The 23,772-nt window shown below is 47.7% G+C and overlaps 1 protein-coding gene across 2 annotated transcripts in view; it reads right to left on the reverse strand.

Moving 5' to 3' along the window:
* Positions 1 to 23,448, reverse strand: part of CARHSP1 (calcium regulated heat stable protein 1) — a 36,733-nt gene extending 13,285 nt beyond the window's left edge. Inside the window, exons 1-3 of one of the 2 annotated variants that reach the window (XM_064390538.1) lie at positions 23,233 to 23,448; positions 3,691 to 3,883; positions 560 to 682 (exon numbers count right to left, since the gene is read on the reverse strand). In XM_064390538.1, the coding sequence (XP_064246608.1) occupies positions 560 to 682; positions 3,691 to 3,863 (296 nt within the window). In that variant the 5' untranslated portion in view covers positions 3,864 to 3,883; positions 23,233 to 23,448. Of the gene's footprint in view, positions 1 to 559; positions 683 to 3,690; positions 3,884 to 21,650; positions 21,803 to 23,232 lie in introns of those variants that run through there. The other variant, XM_064390537.1, reaches the window with a different exon arrangement.
* Positions 23,449 to 23,772: the final 324 nt, after the last annotated feature.

Raw genomic sequence — 23,772 nt, forward strand, 5'->3', positions numbered from 1 at the left:
TTATTCTATCAAAAGGTAAATTCAGAGGGGGTGGTTCTCAGTGTGCTCAGGACAAAAAGGGTTCAAGTACTAATGAACCCTTTAACAGAGAAAGCTTTAACTATAAATTGCTCACAACCTAAGCTAGATAAATTCAAGGAAGTAATAAAGTGTGACTTTTCTCAACAGTAAAGGCAATTAACCTTTAGTTTAATAATGGTACAAGCAATGCAAAGTAAAAGTAATGAATTTTCAGTGTTATAAATCTTTATATTAAAACTAGACACTGCATGGAATATTTGCTACAGGTGAATGCAAGTTTCTGGGTCTGGGCAAAACTCATAGCTTATTCTAAGAGATTTAAGGATCATCTTCTAGTTTTTAACTCAACAGATTTATAGTAATAACAGGAAAAGAACTGCATAATCTATTGCTGCCAGTAACATCTGCATAACCCCTCTTTGCTGGAGCAAGGATGACAGATTATAAAGCAGATTGTGTCTGAAACATCGAGAGCAGTTTCTTGTGAAGGCACAACAGAGCTGCAGCCCCCCAGGGCACAGGCAGACACAGAACTCACTCGGAGATGTGCACGAAGATGTCGGGCCCTCCGTCCGCGGGGGTGATGAAGCCGTGGCCCTTGGAGCGGCAGAAGCACTTGCAGACCCCTTTGTAGATGGGCCCCTCCGAGGCTCTCACCGTGCTGCAGGAGGAAGCACAAAGAGCAGCTCAGGGCTGGGCACATCCCACTGGCACCAGGGCACAGCAGCCAGCCCTCCCTCCCTGCCTGGGAGCGCTGAGCTCTGCAGCTCGGCGCTCGCTGCCACACACTGCACTGCCTGGGGCCTCTGGAAGGGACACTCGGTGAAGAGGATGTCTGCTAGCACTACAGTGCATCAATTGCCATCTTGAATTCAACTGCTCCATCACTGGGCCAAGTTTTCCTCCAGACACCACACTAAATGTGAGAATCTTCCACCTCCAGACACCACGCTAAATGTAAGACTCTTCTACCTTTGATGAGTTTGGGAGCACCAGTGTCCAGCTAAGTGTTGTGATTTCACAGCTTTCACAGGAAGGGTGAAGCCCAGCTGCAGTGTGTAACAGCAAGCATCATGCCTGAACTCCTCCTCCACTGCCAAGGGACCTGTATTTTAAAATTAGACACATTTGCAGAGCCTGCAATCAGCAATACTGCCATCAAAAAAATTGCTTGTCCAGAAAACTGTGTGTGGTTAAATCCTTTTCTGCATCTAATACATTGATCCAGGGTTTGGCTCCAGGGATCCAAACTCACTCAAACACTTCCATTAATGAAAACCAGCTGCTTCAGACATATTATGGGGTTTACTCTGAGCATTGCTAGGTCAGAACCTTCTTCTTGCCAGGAGTATCCAGTGGGTTCCATGTTAGAAGAGGATTTTGGTGCAATTCTTCAAACACAATGACTGTGCAGCCATTTGGTTACACATATCATGGCAACTTGGACATCATTGTCCCAAATGTTTACATTTTACTGAAGTCTAAATAACATTGTTTTTTAAAAATGGTAACAGCTTTGTTCCTCAAATCAAACTAACAAAAAAAAATGCAGCTGAAAGTGCTAAAGAAAGAAATCTCCATTAAATCACTTCATTTCCAGCTCTATAAAGCTGTCAACACACCTGACCCCACAAGTGCTTGTTACACAGAAAAGCACTCACTGCCCTAAACAAGCTATTAAAGTTCAATTGCATCTTTCAAAGAGATAAGGCACTGTAGGGGATGAGGCTCCCCACTCCCAGTGAACCAAAATTAAATAATCCCAGTGAATAATAAGCCACTGCCTGTCACATTCATCTCTCTATACAACTGCTCACCTAGAGCTCTTGTTTAAAGAGGAGACACACACACAAAATTCAGAGCTATTTTGGTTTTCAGGGCAAACAAATACAGCAAGATTCCTACACTAATTAATGATTAAAGAACTGTGGAAGCCAAATAACAAATTCTTTCTTTTTGTAAGAACCAAACTAAGATTAACAGCTGAGAAGATTTACAAAGAGTTCATTATTAACACAGCACTGAAGCAAGCTAGCTTGGATTTGCTTTTCAAGGGCAACCCCAATTATTAAGTCAATTATGTTCCTTTTAGCAGTCTACTTCCATCAGGAAGTTCAGGGCATTTGAAAGCTTTTGGAACTGACAGAATATAAACTTTTCTTCTGCTTCTGTTCTTTTCTGTCTCATTTAGAATTTAGAAGTAATAATATGAAGCATCAGTGAGACTGTTATTTTTTAAATCCTCATGGATAACTCTGGAAGAAAAGAGCTGGATAACACTGCAAGAAGTAAAAAGGGAAAAGCACACAAACCAGAGTGAGTGGCCCAAAAGAGGCTGGCTGTGGGGCTGAGATCTTACTGCCACAGCATCCATTCAGCACTGCCACACCTTCCTCACACAGAAATAAAGGGCTGTGGCAGAAGCTTCACATTGTACCCTGGTTCAAAGGCTCTGAGACGAACAAAGCCACATTGCCTTCTTCAGGTCAGCCCCTCCCTTCTGTCAGGGAGGCCCCTGACAGGCACTGGGAATTCTTTGCAATGGCCAAACCTGGCCCCACCATCCTCTGCTGCTGCTCTGGGGAGGGGTTCCCTTTGGACAGGGCTCACAGGAGCCTGCACAGCACCACAGGGCCCCAGGAAAGCTCAGGGAAAGCCAGCTCTGCTGAAAGATCACTACCTCAAAGAACTACAAAAAGCAGCAAATATTACCTTGTTTCATGGAAAACCTCATACAAAAAGCCTCAGAGAAAGAGATCAGGCATAACTGATCTCCCTGATAACCAGCATATTATTTAACAGGTATATTTGAGTGAAGGTATGAAAGCTGAATAAGAAAAGGAAACAAGGAAACACTTTCCTCTGAAAAGTGATGGACCATCCCTAAAATGTAACTTTGATGACGTTAGCACAGGCGTCAAGAGAAAAAAACTTAAAACTTCCAGGGGGGCTTTGTCTAGTACTTCAGGGGCAGTGAGAAGAGAGACCATGCCAAAAAAAATCTGGATCTGAGAAGGAAGCACCAACACAAACTGGTCCTGGAAGTCACAACTCAATGTCTGAAGTGAAGCAAAGCTTCAGACAACAAACTCTATTTTAAAAAAACTCGGTGTATTTTCCTCTCCCTCTAAAACTCTTGTCTTAAAGAGCCAAGAGACTTCAAACACCCATTACTAAAACAGAGCATTGAAAAACTATAGGACATTTGGAGTGAAAGTCTAAAGGCATCAGAACTTCTTGGAGAAGAGTATCACCCCAAAGCTTCTTCAGACACAAGGCCCCCTCCAGCCCAGAGCTCCCTGTGCCCATGCAGGGGCTGCTGGCTGTGCCCTGTTACTGTTGAGTAAGAAAAGATACAGCTTTATTAGAAGGCTAATTATTATTATAGAACAGTAGCTTTAATATGAAAATTGTCTTCTTTTATAGATAGATTTGACACATTCTACTTGACTGGTTAATTAATACAAACATTTTTCCTACAGACAGTTTTTGAGAAGAGCAGAAAAGCAGAGTAGGAAAACACCACTTGTAGGTTGTTTACACTAGTAAGTTATCGCTGCTTCTCTACAACTCTCTAAAAAGTCTCACAAATCCACTGTGAGAAAGCGATTTTTCCCGGCTGTCTGCCCAGGCTGTGGCACGGCCAGGGGCAGGCGGGGCAGTACTCACGCCGAGAAGGTCCTGGTGCGGCGGGTGGGCAGCGGGCTGGGGATCAGGTACCCCCGCAGCGGCGACGGCGAGCGCTCCCGCGGCCGCCGGCTCTCCGGCAGGTGCAGCGAGCTGGGCGACGGGGGAGAGCCGGGGGATTGCTGCGAGGAGGATGAGGAGGGCTCAGAAGACATCCCTGAGGCCTGAGGAGAGCCTGGAGAGAGGAAGAGATCTGATTTAGCGCGAAACGGGAATTGTCACAAATGCCACACATGCTTGCGGATGCTGATTTTGTAAGAACGTGACTCACTTCCTGCAGACGTACACACGGACACAGCTCCACCACCAGCTCTGCTCTGGATCAGTGAGTGGATGTTTTGTAAAGTTTATTTCTTTTGAAATGTCAGTTTTGTCAGCTGTACTAGGAAGCTCCTCTGCAAACAGATTACTCCACAACTAACGTATTTGCTCGCTCACAGGATCCTGAGGCACAGCTGAGCCCCAGCTCTTGGTCTTGGTGTGCCCCACGCACCTCCCAGACTGATGGGCTTTGACCACAGGCAGCACAGAGGAGCTGCACACATCTGCACACAAACACACATCACAAGAAAGAAGCCCTTGAAGAAGAAATGCTGAGACAAAGCTGCACCTCCAGTGCTGCAGGTTGGTTTTGCTGTGTGACCACCATAATAACTTCATTGCTGCTGCTGCTCATTTATTAACACAGCTCTGTCAGCTCATAACACCTCCAGCTTGACTTGAGAAGAGAATCAGAGGAGTGCTCCTTAACCCCTTCAGAGAGCTGATTTACTCTGCCTGGGACAGGAGCACAGGCAAATCTGGAAGCAGTGCCAGCCCTCAAGAGGTGACCCCTCCTGCCTGGGGAGGTCTGGCAGATCCAGCAATCCCCTTTGGGAGGTCTGGGTCTGCCACAGTCTCCCCAGCTAGGAAGCCAATAGTCCACACCTTCATTCACCCCCAGCAGGCTCAGGTTTGCTCTTGCTCAGGTCCTACAGCAGAGGAGGGAGAAGATCCCCTTCTCAGCACACCTTCTCATCACCAACAGGAATACATCTCATAACACGACAGGCAGAACTCCCTGCAAAGAGCAGGATCAGGAACAGCAGCACTTCTACACACACAAATGCAGAGCTTACAGCAGCAGTGGCAGAAATAAGAGGAAATAACCAGCACTGCTCTGATATTACTATGCAAGTCCTCATCCACACTGAAAGAGGAAGGCGATTTGCAAAAATAACCAATAACCCAGTACAGTCTTACTTAGGAAGATAAAAATATCTGGTTATCTGGATGAGTTAGCAAAAAATGTGGCGATCTGAGTCAAGAAAACATCACAAAGGCAAGAAAAACTGCCTTTAAGACCAATAGTTTAATTGAACTGAAATCTCTCATATCCATTATGCACCCTCCTCTTGACACCCACATTCCCCAGCCCATGAATTATGGAGTGGATCCTTGACATGACATTTGAGAGATGCAGCCTTCTTGTCAATGACAAATCCATATTATTTCTTCCTGAAAATAAAGACTAAAATTAAAAAGGCTTCTTAAGAATGAAGTCACCAGGGAACAAAGGCTTTTGTCTTTAATTGCTCAGGGTGCTCAGAAGATAGAAGTGAATAGTCAGTCATACTCCCTCCTCTACCAGCTTGAGCTTTCCTCACTGTTCTCAAGAACAACTCAGCTGAGAACAAAACCCCAGCTTTAGGGATGGAATTTCAAATATGGATGGTATCTGTCACCCATGAGCTAATGCCCTGCCCAGTGTCACAGAACAGTGTTCAGCGCAGACCAAGATGATAACACCAAAGGGTCAGGATTTTCCAAACTTCCTCCTCCTCAAAATAAACCTGCTGTGCTGGCTGGTACAGAGGAAGTCTCAATTTTCTAAAGCCCTCTCCTCTGGACACCTTGCTTTCAAGGAATGTGTTTGACATGGCAGGACCATAGCCCTAGTAAGTCACAGGAAAAATAAGAGCAAACAATTAAAACCTGATTCTGATAACTCAGCACACACGGGCTGGCGCAAGTGAAAACACAGCTTTTAGAATCACATGCTTTCTCTCCTCTTCTGAATATAAACCAGCTTGTCAGGTGACAAGCAAAATGCAGAGAATTCACCCAGCCACAGAGTGCTGCCCGTCCCCTTCCTCAAACAAGGAGAGAGGCAGAATTTTCCCTCCTTTCTTTAAATCACAGACAAACCACAAAATTATTTACAAATAAAGAAGACTAAATGGAGTTAGAATTGTGCTACCATATGTTATTGTTCCCATTTATATTATTTTGGTGCCCTCTGCTCCGCACACATAAAATAAAACAGCCATGTAGAACGTTCAGTACCTTGTCACTGTACAAATGTCCTTTTTGTTCTCTGCCCACGGCAAAGGTGGGTGAATAGCCTCGACTCTCATCACTTCTATTACACGAGCCCTGCATTGTGCTCAGAGCTGGGTGAGAGCTGACCCAAAACCACAGAGCTGAAGGCAGAGAGCAGAGCCACACTTGGCTTCACCGCCACCACAACCAGCAGGGACATGGGGGATGTTTGAGCCCGTGCTGCAGCTCAGTCTCTACAGGCAGTGTGGTGCATCTCTGCCCAGGAGAGCTCACTGACATCCCTCTGCCTCTTGGGCTTCTCTGCCAGCTGTGCAAACCAGGCACAATGGAAGGGATGGGAGCCTGACCGAGCGAGCTGAACCGTGTGCGTTCAGCAGGGTGGCAGCAGCTCCCACCTCCCACAACCCTCGGCAGAAGCTCAGCTCCTCTGGACCTTTACAGAGACAAAGGTGCAGCTGGGCTGTTTCAGTTCATGCTGGTGTGGCCATTTGTTGACGTTGTTCAAGCAGGGATTAGCTCATTTCCCTTGGCAGCCCTCCTGCAGGAGCAGAGACGCTCTCCCCACTCGCAGGCGCAGCTGGAGGCCGGGCAGTGTTGACACAGGAAGCCTACAGCAAAAACTCAAAACAAAACAAAACCCACACCCCAGCCCTCCCAGCCGCCTCCTCACAAATGCTTTGCCTTCCTAAGGCAGTTACCAGCAGTCTGCAGAGATGTTTTCCAGATGTTATCCTGGATTCTAAACTGACTCCTGTAAATCAAGGATCACCCCTGGAACTTCGATGGCTGCCTACCAGCCCCTCCTCAGCACCCACAAATTCCTTCCTCTTTTTTTGACTCTGTGACTAGCTGAACAAACACACTTACCTGCATCTTTCAGAACCCCCCTGCATCTCCCAACCCACATCTGTTTTCCCCTAATTTTCCCCTAAAACAAGGGAAAACCCCTGGTTTTCCTCCAGCCCAGGCAGCACTCTCCCCTTGGCCATGGCAAGGCCATCATCCCACAAAGCCCAAGAGCACCAGCGGTGCATCCACCCCGAGCTGCCAGGAGCACCCATCCCCCTGTGCCAGCACTGCAGAAAGCCCAGCAGCGAGATCCCAGCCCGGCCAGGGAGCAGGGACAGCACAGCCAGCAGCTCTCTTCTGCCTGAGCCAGGAAACATGTGCCTGGGGATTTACAGAGTGAATCCTACACATGGCTGGAGTTTCCTAAAGAGCCTGAAAACATCACCTACAACGTGACGTAGGGTGGTGATGTTTTCAGGCTCTTTAGGAAACTCCAGCCACGTGCCACATTACCCTGAAATTGCCCCATATTTCAACATGCATCGTTCATCTTGCTCCAACAGGATTTTTTTTTAATATTTATGTTTAGGAATGCACCAAACTGGAATATAAATAAAATAAATTACAGTAGTGTCATGGCAAAAATAGACTAGTTTAACATTTCAAAGCAAAAATATTTTTTTTACCATACCTTTTTTTAGAAAAATTGGCCAATATGTATAGAAAGAGACCCCAAAATGTCACCTGCAACAAGTGACCTACAAAGCACCTGTAGCAAGTGAACTACAAAGAGCACAATACATGCAGGAGAAATTTCTGAAATTCTCCATGAAAAATAATTTTAAAAAGCTATTGAAGTGATAAGATTGGGAGTATATAGATGTCACCATAACTTCTCTATATATCTATTCATCCTATTTCTCTTAAAGTCTGTACCATACCTCCAAGAATATCCTAAAAATAGCAGGTTTGGGGAAGTTATCAATTTTGACCAGCACAACACTATCACAGAAATCTTATCTCACTTTTAATTCATGTAAATGCCTGGAAATAGTCCAAATTGATGTGGCAGGGTGACAGCCTCAATCTCTCCATCTATGAATGGTTTCTTTCTCTCATCACAGGCTGCAACACCTCCAGTGAACGGGCACAGGGAACATCCCCAGGGAACGTTGCTCTGCATCCTTCAGTGCTCCAGCATGGAGAAAATGCTCTTTCTGGCCTCCTTAGTCTGGAAATGATCCTGCCTGGAGGAGCTGCTTTCAGATGGTACCACAATGGTCCAAGAAAGGATAGCACTGGCTACGTTTGCCTGGAAAATGAGGGTTTTTCTCAAAGACAGAACAAAACTGTTGCTTTCAGATGCAGGTTCTGCAAGATCTCATTAATTTCAATCTCTAAAAGGAATCTGAAAAATATGTCTAAAAGACATCTGAAAATTAGATTGTTTTCTGGACTTTTCCTGGACTTAGAAACAACACCAGAAACTCTTCTTGCTTTTTTTAAAATTTTCATTTCAAACATCCTGGTTTCCAAATTTATTCTGCGCAGCTGCATTCCTTTCCTTCTCCAAGGAAGCTGTGCAGATCAACTCCCCAGCTCCACCTGCTCTGCTGCTGACACCCATAAAACCTCTTCTCAGCAAGAAAATCCACAGCCCCTTGCTCCCATCTCTGAGGGAGTGAAGGCACCAGGACTCCCTGCTCTGTGCCCTGACAGAGGTGAGGGACTGAAGGTTCCCAGCCCTACAGCAGCTCCCAGCTCCCTGTCCGAGTGCCTGAGCACCAGCCACAGCACTGCTCCTCCCTGGAGCTCCTTCCAAAGCCCTTTGTGGCACCGGGACCCCGAACACACAAGGATCCCAGCACTCTGAGCCTCCAGCACTGCCCCTGCACCACAGGGTGAAGCACTTACAAAACACAAACAGTTACGAAACAGCTTCCAAGAGCTTCCCCTTCCAGCTTAGGCTGCATGACTAACTTTCCACAATTAATACTGGTATTTCAATTAGCACAGAAACTCAGAGGAGTTGCAACATGCATGTGACATGTCACAGAGGATTATGGTATAAGCACGACGCTCTTGGAGGTTGCAGAGTGCCCACACACTGGAGTGATTTGTCAGTTAATGGAGACCAGAACATGTCCAGTAAAAGCCTAATTATAAGGTAAGCAAAATACAACAAGGACAATTTCTATAGCTTGTTTGGGTGTGCAAATTCATTTGGATTAAACCAGGGTTTAGTTTACAAACAGTAGCAGCTATTTCCAAGCAATCTCAGCACTGAACACTTTGTCTCCAGATGCTGGGGGTACCCTTCTGCTCCTGCAGTGAGCAGTGTCTGTGTCTGAAGGAAACACTGCTCAGGCAGCACAAACCCACACTGCACAGCAGTGATCACAAGAGGGGTGGGGAGGAACTCAGGCATCAGCACATTGATAGAGATGAGGACTGTCTGCAGTCCCATGTTTTCCACTGTTCATGAAAGCTGATAGGTACACTCAAAAAAAAAAGTTTAGGTGAAGGAACTGAGCGGTTAGTCAGATGAAGTACATGTTTCAACTGATTTAGGATACTAAGGATATATGGTGATACCCTGTGGCTCATTTTATCAAAAATACAGAGGAATCAGGATCCTCTCTCGCTGGAAATCCAGTATTTGCCATGATTGATGATGCACAAACTTGTTGCTCCAAGCTGAGCAGAGCTAGCCAGGGTCCTCCACTGGTAAGTGAGCACAGGAGGCTGTTACAGATGTACTGTCAGCTGCCATGGGGACAGTGTGCACAACCACACAGGAAGGACCAGCTTCCATCCTGCCCCTCACAAAAAGGTACTTCAGAGGGAGCAGAGCCAGTGCTAAGGCAGGTTACTCAGGACAGTGCTGGGAATGGCACAGAGCTGTCCCAAGACCAGCACACCTTCCCTCACACTTTCTCACAGGAGAAGCCCAAGCCTTCAGTTTGCTTATAAAATCTCATATCCAGCTCCTTTTGTTTAAAGACCAGATTGCAAGAGGTGGAAAACTCTCCCCAGCTCATGGCAAGCCTGGACAAGCAGCGACAGGTTCCAGACAAGCACCCTCCTCTGGGAGCTCTTCCAAGCAAGGATGAAGATGATGGTTGAAGATGATGGTGGTAATTAGGTGCAAGTGTTGCCCAGTGACTTAATTTGCTGTGCACCAATAGTATTGGATAATGTGCCGGGGTCGGCTGTTACTTGTCTCTGCCCCAGCACGGGAAAAAGTGGTTCTGGGTAGGCCGCGCTCTTGAAGAAGGAGTCTGGACTCTTGCTTTCGGTCTTCAGTCGAGTTTATTATTTCTTATCTACAAAGATTTTCTGTCTGTCCAGCCGAGGTCTGTTCAGCAGGACAGCCAAAGGCACTCTCTCCCGCCCACGAGGCGGTTGTCTCTTTTATAATGAAAATTACGTATTCGATATTTACCTTTACTTCCCAATACTTTCTGCCCTTGTTGGCAAGTGTACTCTTTCTATGAACCAATCCACACATGCCAACATCATCCTGAACATGGATGCCAAGGAGAAGAAAGAAGAAGGACAGGGCACGCCCAAATTCCTCCGTCTTGGGACTCCTGATCCATGCACAGAATTCTAGACCCCCCTGTACAATACATAAAACCCCCCTGTACAGTGCATTCTAACTTAAGTTCTAACAAGTGAATAACATCCCCTCACCATTTAGACATGAAATTCTCTCATCTCTTCACCTTCAGGTGTCATTTCTTTAAAAGGATCAAAGTCAAGCCACCAGGTACTTTTGGCAACATTCCAGGGCTTCCGAGCCCCCCAAGGGTTGTCTCGGTAGCTCTGGACATCCGGAGTGATGTACTGAGCTCCCACATAATGTAATCAAGTATTTAAATGACAGCAGGAAAAGGGGTGTCCTCACCTGGGCAGGACACCACAGCCTGTCACCAACAGGCAGGTGGCAGTGCCCTGTGGGATGGGCTGTCACACCCACCCGTGCCCACAGCACACCCAGAGGCACTGAGCCAGCACCAGCCTGGGGTGAGATGCCCAGCACCTTGCCTTGCTCTTGGTCTGCCAGCTGCTTGCTGTGTGGCTGCCAGGCTCCAGCCCTGGCTGTTTCGGTGGCAGCAGAGACACCATGTCACAGCAGTGCCCAGCTTGTCCCAAAGCCACTGCCAGCTGGGACACCAGGTCACAGCAGTGCCCAGCTTGTCCCAAAGCCACTGCCAGCTGGGACACCAGGTCACAGCAGTGCCCAGCTGCTCCCAAAGCCACTGACAGCCACCCCCACAGTGCCAGAACCCAGAGCAGAAACACAGACACCAACTCCCAACGCCCAGCCCCAACCCAGGAGCTCCTTCCCTGAAGCCAAGGACACAACAGGTCACCCCCAGGTCACCAGTGTTGGTGTCCCCAATCTCCACAGAACTGTGATAAGGGCAGTGTGAAGGGAGATCACAAAGGATCCTTGCAGTAAAGCTGGGGAAATCAGGATGACTTTACTTGACCCAACACTGGTAGCCAGGTGTGGCTGCCCAGGTCAGAGTTAAATACAAGGTGAGTGCAGTGTGGTGCTTACTCTCAACACCTTTCCTGCATCCTCATTTAAAGAAATGGCAAACTAAAGGTTGCATAGTGGTATTTAATAACCTCCTATGAGATTTTTCAGGCCCTTTCTGAGCTCATATAATCTTTTAACCTCTGCAGTACCTCGTGGCAAGGAATCCCACAGCTTAACTGTCTAAGAAAAAGAGCCTCCACTCCTTTTAGTGGACTGTGAGTAGAGGCCCTTTTTACAGGGAAATTAACAAAGGACAGTGACACCAAAAGGCAACAGCAAATTAGAGAAGAAACAAAGAAACCAATGGGAAAAAAACATTAGCTTAGAGGAACACACAAGAAAGGGTGTACAGACTTATTCATAAATCAAATTATTTAAATTTTCTAGCAGAAGTGACATAAAGAGGGTAGAGAGCAAGAATAGCTACAAGCTGTTTCTGGTGATCTTGCCCCCTCCCTTTTAAATATCCAAGCACAAACGAAAAACCTTGTGCCTTTTTGAAACAAAACACTCCCCACTTTGTCACTTGAATGGCTGCCATGACTCTTTCTTAGACAATGAACCCCACTAGTATCAAATATTTCTGAAGATTTCGCTTTGTCAACAAGTTAGCTGGTTTGGGCCAGAAAGCAGATATCATCTATTCAATGTTTTATGGTCCCCAGCACAGAACCATTGTGCTGGTCACTCCAAGTTCCTGCTGCCTTCATCACTCCTCCATTAGCCAGGGCTGGGAACTGTGCTCTGGCAGAGCAGAGCCAACACTTCATATATCTCATCCTAAACTTGTTAACATGCTCAATCACAGTGAGCTGATGTATTTCCCAGACAAAATACAATATATGGCTGAAAAGGGAACTTTCTGTCCCTTCCAGTGCTTGCTCTCCAGCTTTGGAACCCAGTTCCTCCTTCAGTGTTTTCGCAAGTCTGAAGATTTCCCTCTGCCATTGCTTCCATGATGGAGCATCCTCTGTGAATTTATTCCAGGATTTATTTCATATTGGTAGAAAATATTTATACCAGAACATGAAAATCTCTCATGTGTCTTGTGTCTAAGCATCTTAAAGCTTATCTACAAGGCAAATGGGTTATACAGTGTCATACCATTACAAAGAAGTTATACATATGTAAATCCCCAGGCACTTTTGAGAAGTTCTCTCCTTTTCAGCCTCTTCTGACATCACAAAACTTTAGGCACAATTGCGGTTAAGTTTGTTCATGTGCAACTTTGAGCCTTTTAAGGCTACTGAAATCCCCTGAAATATTTATGTGGCTCAAGTGTTACTCAGAACAATTAGCTCACTGTGTTTCCCCCCTAATCAACATTTTCAACAGGGAAAAACAGTTCACATTACAGAGATCTATAACCATGGAAATTTATGAGGCATATGTGTATTGGCAAAGAAAAAAACAAATCCTCTGAGGGTATTTCATCTGCCAGCATTCCAGCAAGATGCAGTTGGCAGGGTACAGAGTCAGAAACCACTCAAATCCAGCCTGATCCTCACACCAGCTCTGTGAGGCACCCAGAGACCCCAAATGCCTTTTGGACAGGCCAGGCTCTAATTTCTGGTTATCCCAATGCACAGGCCACGTCCCAGTCTCACTACCTGACACTTTCTATGCATATTTTTAAGCATCTCAGGCTAATAACTGGTGTCCATTTCAAATAGATCACTCAGAAATCAATTAAACAAAATGTTTGTGAGGGAGACAGAATTATGAACCTACATCAATATCAAGTAATGACCAAAAGATAGAAAATTGACTGAAATACTTTAAGAAACAAAAAATGCTCTGCCTCTGATGGGATGATAGACAATGAAGAGATAGATAGATAGATAGATAGATAGATAGATAGATAGATAGATAGATATTTAAAGATCACAGGCCCACTTAACAATTGCATTTCTGTTTTTTCTTCCCTCCACTGCATCCCTCAACACAATTTCCAGTATATCTCACCATGCTGTACACAAGTTTGTTCTTGCAACCCCGAGACCCCTCTCAGAGTCCTCATGCTCCAGCAGGAGGCAAGTGCTCCATCAATACTGTAAAACTGATGGTTACCTCTTAACTCTCAGCTGAAACTGCCTTCATATGTTTAACTGAAGTCTGTAGGACAAGAACTACATAAATATACATGATGCACAGGTCCGGGTTTTCTTACATAACCAAACAACTTGTGGAACAGAGAATATGTAAGCAAACACAGCTAACCAAACTCCTTGGCTGAACAGAAAATGTTGCATTCTACCTCACAGAGCTGCTCAGTCCTGGCAGCACAACTATCAACTATCCCCAGTGCCAGCTGCTGCTTTACAGAGCTCTGTGTGATCTGCTGCACTGACAGGCAGCCCCCTGTGATGCATCCAGAGCACACCCCACAGCTCACAGCCTCCAGAGCTGCTCCAGGGACACCAGCCACCCCAATAAACACCCCAAATCCTCTGGCAGCTACATGCAACACACCCTCCATCACATCCTCTCATGTGGCAGCTTGGAAAACACCACTGATGATGCACTTTAGAGTTAAAGGGAAAAAATTATTTTTTAAGTCTCAAAAATGCTTACAGTATCCCTAATCCAGCCAGCCTACTGCAGGCAACACATGGGGAAATGGACCTGTGGGGAGTGTGACTGCCCTCCCTGGTTATCCTGCGTGCACAAACCAGTCTTTCTGGCTCAGCACATCCACCCTGTGCTCTCAGCAATGGCAGAAGGAGTCACACTGTGCTGTGGTGGCTGCAAAACCGCAGAGCCAGCACGGGCACGTGTGCTGGGCTGCATTTCATGCCTACTTACACATCAACAGGACTGTTTACTGTGCTGTGATTTCCAGAGCCACGGCCCCAGAGCTGTGCTGAGCAGGACAGAGCTGTCCAGAACCACAGGCACTGCTGTGTTATTTGTGGCTGCTGTGTTAGTGCTCAAAAGCCAACACAGACCACAGCAAGGGAATGGGCAACTCAAGCTTTTCAGGCAAGGTAAAAATCAAGTGTTATAGTTGAAAAAAAGCAGGCAAATCTTGAGGCATGTACATTCTTCAGGTATAAAACTAAACCTCCATATAGAAGTACATGTTTAATAGAAAACTGTACTAAAGTTTTGTGTTAGAGCAATCACTACGCAAAAAAACTGCATTCACTTCAACTGCAATCACAGAGGGAATGGGACACACAAGCAGAGCAAACACTGCACACAGGAGCAGCAGTGAATGCCTTTATGAAGGATTGTTTTGATTCAATTTACCTGTTTAGCCACATGCTAATAGCTACATGGCCTTACCAAACTGGGCCAGAGCCACTACCAACTGAGATGTGAGATCAGTAAAGAAACAAAGACAGGGGTATGTTTAACAGTGCCTTTGTTGTTTTTATCTAGAGCAATGTTTTGTGTGAAACCTGGTGCTACACAGCCAAGAATCCTCAGGGTGTGCCTGCCTCAGGAACAAGCCCCAAGTCCAGAACAAGCCGTGTCATGGTACTGCATGCACATCTTGTGGGTTCACCCTGGTCCTGGTGGCCAGGAGAGCCCAGAGTGCACAGCTCCACACCACAGAGAACCAGAGAGAGCTCCTCCTCAGGATCCATGCCAGGGAAGAGGCAATGCAGCCACACTGCAATGTTCAAGAACAAATTTGATTAGAAACCCAGACCCCAGCTGTACCAGTCTAGTGAGTGTCCAGCAAAACCACTTTTGTCCCCATGGGGCTGTGGTAAGTGCTGAGCCAGCTCTGCACTACCTTTGTTTCTTATTTTATTCCTCTGGGATGCTTTCCAGGTGAGGTTTGTCGACCTGAAAAGCCTGAGGGATGGAAGGGAAGGTGAGCATGTGAAAAATGGGTAGTGCAGACAGCAGCATGGTGACATCATGATACTGGGATGCTGCTGGCAGTGCCTGGGCAGCAGCTCTGCCAGATCCAGCCTGGACTGGGGTGCAGCAGTGAGCTCCTGTCCTCAAATCCCTGCTGCCATGGGTAAAAGACACTGCAGTGGATCACACATCCCCAGGGACAGAGACCATTTTTGTCCAAGCCTGGCACAGGGAGAAAAGAAAAAAATCAGTGTAAAAAAAGAATTATCAGAAAACAGTGGAACTGCACGAATATTTAAGTATATCAAGATACTCCTTCTACTTCTGGTGTCCTAAATATTGGTGAGAATAATTTCTGGGACTGACACAGTTCCTAGGATAGGGAAAAACCACCCTTCTGCATAGGAAAAAAAAAAAAAAAAGAAAAAAAAAGAGAAAACATGTTTATTCAGAAACTGAGACCTGTGTAAGTTTCAAACACACTTCTGGAACACTGTACAGGAGAAAACTGACATTCACTCTATTTACTGTCTCACCTACCTGTAAAATGAAAACCCCACTACTTTAAATAGTTTGAAATAACTTTAAGAACTCCTCCTACCACTCTCCATCATAAAGAGACTTCGTGAAAAGGCTATCACCACGTTTCATGATTCTCATTGCTAGATTTTCTTCAAATATTGGAGAAAATGAAGTCACAGTCTTCACAGCTGAGTAAATTTTGCCTCTCCTGGCTGAGATCAACAGAGGTAGGTCCTGCTCTGGACCTGCCACTGCACAGAAAGGCACTGCCTTGATGAGCTGGGTGAGATCCAAATCATGCATTTAATGTATATTTACATTCCAGCAACAAGCATAAATTTTGTAAACAGGAAATTGACGTTGCTTTCTGGCAGTTTCATTTACCCTTTTAAGAAATTGTCAAGAAGTTGAAATCACGACCAAGACTTACTTTTATCAAATGACTGATGTAACTGAAAACAAGCAAATGCCTTTGACCAGCTTTCTGAAATCATATCATGAAGAGAAAGCAGGAGACAAGAAGCACTGAGAAGGCAGGAGCTCATAAAACAATATAGTCCATTTTGCCAGAGGGCCTCCATCAGCGTGACTGGCTGTGCAACGTAAACAAACCAAACATTAAACCAGGACTGACATAAAAAGAAAATTCCTCCCTCACTGGACAGGCAAGATTAAATGTTTATTTCCTGGACACAGTCTAGTCTTTGTTTGGGCATTCTCTTAAATAGCAAATGGCAAAGAATTTGAAACCTTGGGAAAAGCAGTTCTCCTGGAAAAGAGTTGTGCCTGGAGGAACACCCCATGGCAGAGAACTCACCATGCCTCCTACCCAGCTCAAAAGCAACTCTGGGAAGACAAAGTGAGCATCAGATGCTGAATGGGCTGCAAACCTCCTGCAAACAGCCAACTGATAAACAGTCTTTGGAAGCAGAGGTTCCCACTCCAATTCTCAGCAATTTTATGTTTTGGTTTCGCTGTTAGTCACCAAGATCTGCAGTCACAGCAGGCAGCTGCAGCCTGTCCTCCACCATGGGACAAGTACCCCATGGCTGATGTGACAAGGGGCTGAGCAGGACAGACCCTTTGCTGAGGCTCTGTCTGTGCTGTAGGAGCTCTCCCCACGCTGGCCGTGCTGCTCTGGAACCTCCTGGCTGCAGCCCCATCAGTGCCCCATCCAGCCTGGCTTCCAGCTCCCAGGCAGACCCCGGCGTTTTGGCACACAAGCTGCCACCCGGGTAACACCAGCACACACTTTGCTTCCCTCCTCCAGCCTTAACTCTTAATGCTCTGTCACTTCCCCAGTCATGTGCTGCTCATGAGGCATGGCAAAGGACCAGCAAGGTTTAATATTCCAGAAACCACCAGGTCAGGGCTCTGTTTTCCTTGGTCCTGCACAAAGCGCTCTGTGATCAGATCAGTCATGGAACCATCGGGGTAAGGAACACAGGGTGCACACAGGCCTGCTTCCTTTTTCCAGAGAAAGGTAATAGAGCCCTCCCCTGCAGTTCACAACCCCCCGGGGATTTAACTGCGGGTTGTTTTGTTCTCTCTGTGCCTTCACCCCTCTGCTGTCTGATCACTGCGGGGCTGCAGCTCAAGCCCAGGTTTACCTTCCCAGATCCCAGTGCCGGGCAAGAAGTGTGGTCACAGGCCACCAGTTATTGCCCAAACAGCTGGGCAAGCACCCAAAAGCCAAATTCAGAACTGCTGTCCTTGAAACAGCTCTATTTAAACATCTGTTGAGACCTTGACCCTATCACCAACTCCTCCCTGCAGAAATACACAATTCAAGGTGAGCAGAGCCTAACACTCACACCATGGGTCAAAAATTTAATGTTCATTTTCTTTAGACTTCTATTCAGTTTCCAAATTGCATTAATAATGCAAGAACCTCAACGCGAGTGTCATTACGCCCAAGACAATCATTATTTTTTAAAGATTGGATAGATTACTTTGTTATATATGTATTTATCTATCTATATTTTAAATCGACCCGAAGAAAAAAAAAGGCTGCTGTGCAAACCAATGGCAAATAAAGAACCAGCAAAGCTCTGGAATCCATCAGTAGGATTGTAGCATGGGAGGAACCACACGGATGAATTTGATTCCAGGAAGCAGGAGGGGTTTCCAGGCTGCTGGAGCCCGGTCCATTAGAGCGAGCTCAGGCTCCTGGGCAGCACCCACACCCACCTACCCTGAGGCACCACAGCCAAGCCTGGGCAGATGGATCTGACTCACATGGAGTTTCACAGCTTCCCTCAGGGGGGCCAAGCACACCACTTTAGTGTGCTCCACATGCCCCAAAAATGACACAAACGAAAGCCGAGAGTCTTTCTGCACAATGCAGAGACAAAGAAAGTGTCAGTTTGGTTCCTTTCCCAGCTGCCATCGAGGCGCGGATGATGCTCCGAGGTGTCACCTCCTGTCAGAGGGGATCTCATCTCTGTACCTTAGCCTTTTTCTCAGCCACTAGCTGAGGGGATCTCGGCAGAAAATGATCCCACTCTGCTTGTTTACAAAAGCCAGGAGGCTGTTTGTTCTGTTTACTCTCGGGAAGAGCAGGCTGCAGGGAGCGCCGGGGAGCTGGGGCACAGCGCCGGCTGCTCGCCCCGCTCGCCGGGCTCTGCCTGCCAGCGTGGGCTCCAGCAGGCCAGCCACGGCCACACACGGCGAGAGGACAGCAGGCAGGCACACAGACCCCGGAGCAGGGCCTGCCAGCTGAGGGTGGCTCACACAGACCCTGAGAGAGGCCTGGCAGCTGAGGGTGGCTCGGACAGACCCTGAGAGCTGCCTGGCTGACTGAAGGTGGCTCGGACAGACCCTGGGAGATGTCTGCCAGCTGAGGGTGGCTCACACAGACCCTGAGAGCTCACACAGACCCTGGGAGCTCACACAGACCCTGGGAGCTGCCTGGCTGGCTGAGGGTGGCTCGGACAGACCCTGGGAGATGTCTGCCAGCTGAGGGTGGCTCAGATAGACCCCAGGAGTGCAGCCTGGCAGCCGAGGGTGGCTCAGATAGACCCTGGGAGCCCAGACAGACCCTGTGAGATGCCTGCCAGCTGAGCCTGGCTCAGGAGCACTCCTCAGGCCTGGCCGGCTGAGGGTGGCTCACACAGGCCCTGGGAGCTCACACAGGCCCTGGGAGCTCACACAGGCCCTGGGAGCTCACACAGGCCCTGGGAGCTCACACAGGCCCTGGGAGCTGCCCGGCAGCCGAGGGTGACCCGGAGCAGCAGTGGCGGTGCTGGGAGCAGGGGCGAGGCCGCTCCAGCCGCGCTCAGAGCCCCCACAGCCCCCCGAGCGGAAAGGAGCCGCAATCAGTGCTGGAGGAGAGGAAATAGAGATCACTGATCCCGCATGGGAGTTGCCTCAGAAACGAGGAAAAGACACAGTGAGAGAAGGAAGCAGAACAATTGTCTCTGCCCTGCTTGGAGAGAAAAGGCAAAGCAGTTAGTCAGATGAACGCTTTCTGGTTTTCATTTTGTCTGGACAGTGCTGGGGACTGATGCATCATGCAAACCCAAATCACCTCTCTGCATCTATCCTTTTTTTACAGTGTTTCAGCTGGGGTTTTTGTTTGGTTTTCCATATCAACCTGTTGCAAAAAGCAGTATCTGAGTTTTTAAAACTGTTGTGCAGAAAGAAAAACAAACATTTCATTCTTTTTTTTTCCCCCTCTTCAAAGACTGCCACCCCTCTGCTGTGCACAATGCTGTTCCCAGCCTACTGGCCCCCAGGAGATGGCAGCTGCCGCCCCAGAGAAGGGACGTGATCCCCACTCATTCTTCTTCTTGATGTTGATGGGGTTTACTCTTTGCAAGCTGAATTCTTCTCCTTAGTCTCTGCCAGAAACCTTCCAGATGAGGGGGAGATTAACCAACAACTTTCACCACCGACATCCAGAATATTTATCAGCCTAGACCTGAACAGTTACAGTATCAATGCATTTTGCTAATGCTGATCTCCATCAGTCTTTTCCCAAGTTTCAAGCAGTTACTATCAATCCCTGCCAACTCTACTCCATGCCCAGTGATTCAAAAATGGTTCCTTACAGAAACTCAAGACAAAAAATAGACAAAAAGATGCAATAAACAACTTCAGCTTTCACCCTGAAGACAACCCAGCCACCATAAAAGAGACCCCAACTCCTTCTGCACCCCACAGCCCACTCAGGGTGAAATGGAAGCAGGAAAAGGATTTATTCACTTCTGTCACTGTCAGGCTTGACACCAAGAACAAAGCTGGCACAGCCTGCTGGTCCTGTCACCTAGAAAGAACCCTACACACCACATTTCCTCCCAGGAACCACATCTGGTGTGGTGCACGAACAGGGCTCGGCAGTTTGTTGTAAGAGAGCTCTACTGAAGCAGACACCTTCATGTTCATGGTGGGTTTCATTCTACAGCTGAATATAAAACCTGCATTCACCAGGACAGCACTACCCAGAAAGCCACAGTGGTAAGAGGAGACAGAAGGCAGCGTTACCTGGCCTTATCTGACTAATTTCAAATTACTTGCAGATAAGCATTTCCGCGCTTACATGCACGTAAGTAAAGGAGAGGATGGTGCTGGTCAGAACGTGTACAACCCTGGGCACAGCAGAGGCAGAAGCTCAGGGCAGTGCAGGGTCACTGCAGCCAGCAGCAGGTGCCCAGGACAGGGTGGGACAGGGCAGCAGCCCAGCCACGCACTGGGTCACAGCACACGTGGGTGTCACAGCACACACAGGTGTCACAGCACATGTGGGTGTCACACCACACATGGGGCCGTGGGATGAGCTCCTGCCTCAGCTCTGCCCCTGCAAAGGGCCACTTGGAAAAAACGTGTTTTCTCTCCTTTACACCCCCACGTAGGATGTGAAAATAAACCCATTGTCAGAGAACAGGCTCATCTTTCCTACAGTTTCTTTGGCACACACAACTTTTTTCCTGTAAACACGCAAAGCCTTCATATGAGTTAGAGCTTTTTTTTTGTTTTGTTTTTCTGCCGTATATTAGTTAAACCTCTTTAGATTTAATGACATACTAAGATGTATTTGTGAAAGCCCAAGCCCTCTGCAGCTACATTAACAGGCCTTGTTATCGTCCATTATTAATAATCAACAGAAGGAAAGAAATTATGTTTGCCAAACATAAGATAATAGTCAGAAAGTAAGGGTTAAGAACAGCAGTAAAAAAAAAGCCTTTCAACCTCACAGAAATTACAACTAGGAGAGTCACCCCAAAGCAGCCTGAAAGTTTTGTGAGACTCTCTAAGAAATCAAATCTAACACCACAAAAGGTTTTGCAAACACTTCTCAAAAGTAGCTCGACAGGGCCAGCAAAAACAGCATCAGGAAAGAGCTCCAAATCCCCTCCCTGAAAGCCAAAATCAGAGGCACAGATCCAAAATCAGCCCCGGAGGCTTCTCTACAAGAGCAAGAAGTGACACGCACACACATCCAACATGCCAAGGGAGCACGATAGAAGGGTTGCTTCCCGGATTTTTTTGCTTTCCCCGTTCTCCTGAACAGAAGTGCTGACTATAAGAGCGGGCAGTTCACGCTACAGCAACAGAGTCCTTAACGAGGCTCCGAGTTCTGCAGTGCCCCTCTGAGCAGCCAGCACCGAGCCCTTTCTCTTCCCAGTGCTCGAAATCTCTTGTTTAGCTCTCTTTGTCTCGCTCGTCGTTTCTAAAGCGAGCCATTCCCCGAGTAACAATGTCACACTCCCCGTTCCAAAGCGCAGCAAGAAGGCGAAAGTGTTAAAAAACGGAACAAACAAACAAACCAAAACAAAGGAAACTGACCCTGATCTCTGAGGCGAAATCAATCCACCGCCCCGCAGGAGGAGAAGGCGGCACCGACACCTCCCGGGGGCTCTCCGATCCCGCTCCCCAATCCCCAATCCCCAATCCCCGCAGGGGATGCTCCCTCCTCGCCCCTCGGAGAGACCCCGCTCACCTGGGCAGGGCAGGGCAGGGCTGGGCAGGACGGGCTGGCGGCGGCCCCGCTGCCCGGGCGGCTGTCGGGCTGGCCCGGTGGCTGTGCCGGGGAGGGAGGGAGGCAGGGCCGGGAGCCCCGCTCCGCCCCGCACCTGGCCCGGCCGACAGCGCCGCGGCTCGTCCGGGGAGCTGCGGGCACGGAACGCCGGCCCGACAGTGAAACCGCAGCAGCCGAGGGGAAACGGTGCTATGGGAAGGGTGGCACGGCCGGAGAGATCGATGGAACTGCAGAGTTCCAGATGGATAATCCGGGTGAATCCTCCCGAACGCTGCGGTGGGGACGAGGAACGGGGCTGCGGTGTGAGCTGCCGAGACAGCGCACGGTGTGCTCGGAACTGCCGTCACTTGGGTGTGCTGGGCATCTCCTGCATGAGCAGAGCTGTCACACAGCGCCTGCAGCAGGACAGCTGATGGCACAGTCCAGGGCAGCAGTGACAACCAGTCCAATGAAGTCCCAATGGTCACGAACTTCATTGGGAGCACAAAAATCCCTGAGACCTTGGGACAAAGTGTGCTGTCTTCATCCAGCATCCGGTTTCAGCAATGCTTTCATTTGTGCATTATTTCCCGGGCTGATAATAACCCACAGTGCTTTAAAAGATGGTTTTACAAAGAGAGCTTAGAAAGTGCATCCATTCTAGTTCTTTTCCACTTGTAGAGGCCAGACAAAGCATACCCTCGTACCATTACAAAGGTAAGACTGAGGAGACAGAAATATACACTCTTCTAGCTGGCCATAATCACACAAGAAACAGCACTGGGCAATTTGTGATAAAACTGCCAGACACAAATCAGGGCATTTAATTTTTTTTTTCCATGAGGAAAAGCAAACAGCAGACCCATAACAGAGTGTGTTTGATCTAGACAGGGCATCTAGAAGAGGCCTCACCATGTGCAGCAACCAGCTTCCTATGTCAACCACATGGTTGTCTTCTAGAGTACTTGCATCCCATTCTGTTCCACACAAGATCTCACCTCTTTCTAAGATACAGTTACAGGACTGATGACTTCTTTTGCTTAAAATATTAATTAAAGCTACAATTAAATATTTATTCCTGGAAGTCTTTTCTCCTTTGTTTTGTGTGCCAAAACTGCTTTTTCCAAGGTGGAGGAGGATGAATGCACTGCATGAGCAAGCACTGTTCAGAGCAGTCCCCCCAGCCACACAATCTGGGATTACAGCTGTGCTTTCCTCGAAGGTTCAGCACTCCTGAGTCATCCCTCTTTCTTCCCTCTCTTCCTCTGCTTCCCAGGCAGAGACACAGAGCCCATGGGAGCTCATGGCAATGGATGCCCCCAGCCTCAGGCTGGTTTCCAACAACAGGGGGGGTTTGAGGGACCCTCCTGTGGGTGTGAGTGTGTGTGTGCCCCCAGCTGCCACAGCTAGGAAATGGGATTTTGCCTGCCTCTTTTTTTCAACAACTACTGGAGACAGGAGAGGTTCCAGCTTCCCCCAAACTCCAACTTGTCTCCCTCCCCTTCTCCTTTCTCTCAGCACAATTACTGGCCATCAGTTAATCATTTCCAGCCCACGTGCCTACCTTGCTCTTTCTGTCCCTGGTGTGGGGGGGCCGGCAGCAGGGCAGCTCTTCCCAGGATGCAGGCAGGGCTGGGAATCTTCCCTAAAGCCAGTGCTGCTGGGCTGGGCCAGAAAGGAGCACCTCACACTGGGAGGAGGGCAGGAGGAGGAGGTCCAGAGCTGCAGGACTCACCTGCCTCTCTCTTTCCTACTGGATGCTCCCCTGCTTACTCAGACACAGCTCTGGGCTGTTGCAGGGACTGAGCACTTCCCTCAACAGTCCCTGACAGTGAAAAAAAAAAACCCAGAAGGATTGCTTGATAGCATAGCATCATTATACCCTTTTTCATTCATTTAAAGTATTCAAAGTGCAATTACTTACACAATTTGAGTCGAGGAAATGAGTGTGTAGGGGGAAGATGTATCAGGTAATGTGATTCATTAGTAATGGTGGGTGATACATGTCCCTGTGCTGCTGCAAGGATGAAGAGGCTTGAACAACTCTTAAATAATTAGATGGATGCTGCTTGTCAACATAGGGCAAATATTCCCACCTCTATAT

The sequence above is a fragment of the Passer domesticus genome, chromosome 15 (genome assembly GCF_036417665.1).
Source record: "Passer domesticus isolate bPasDom1 chromosome 15, bPasDom1.hap1, whole genome shotgun sequence".
NCBI lineage: Eukaryota > Metazoa > Chordata > Aves > Passeriformes > Passeridae > Passer > Passer domesticus.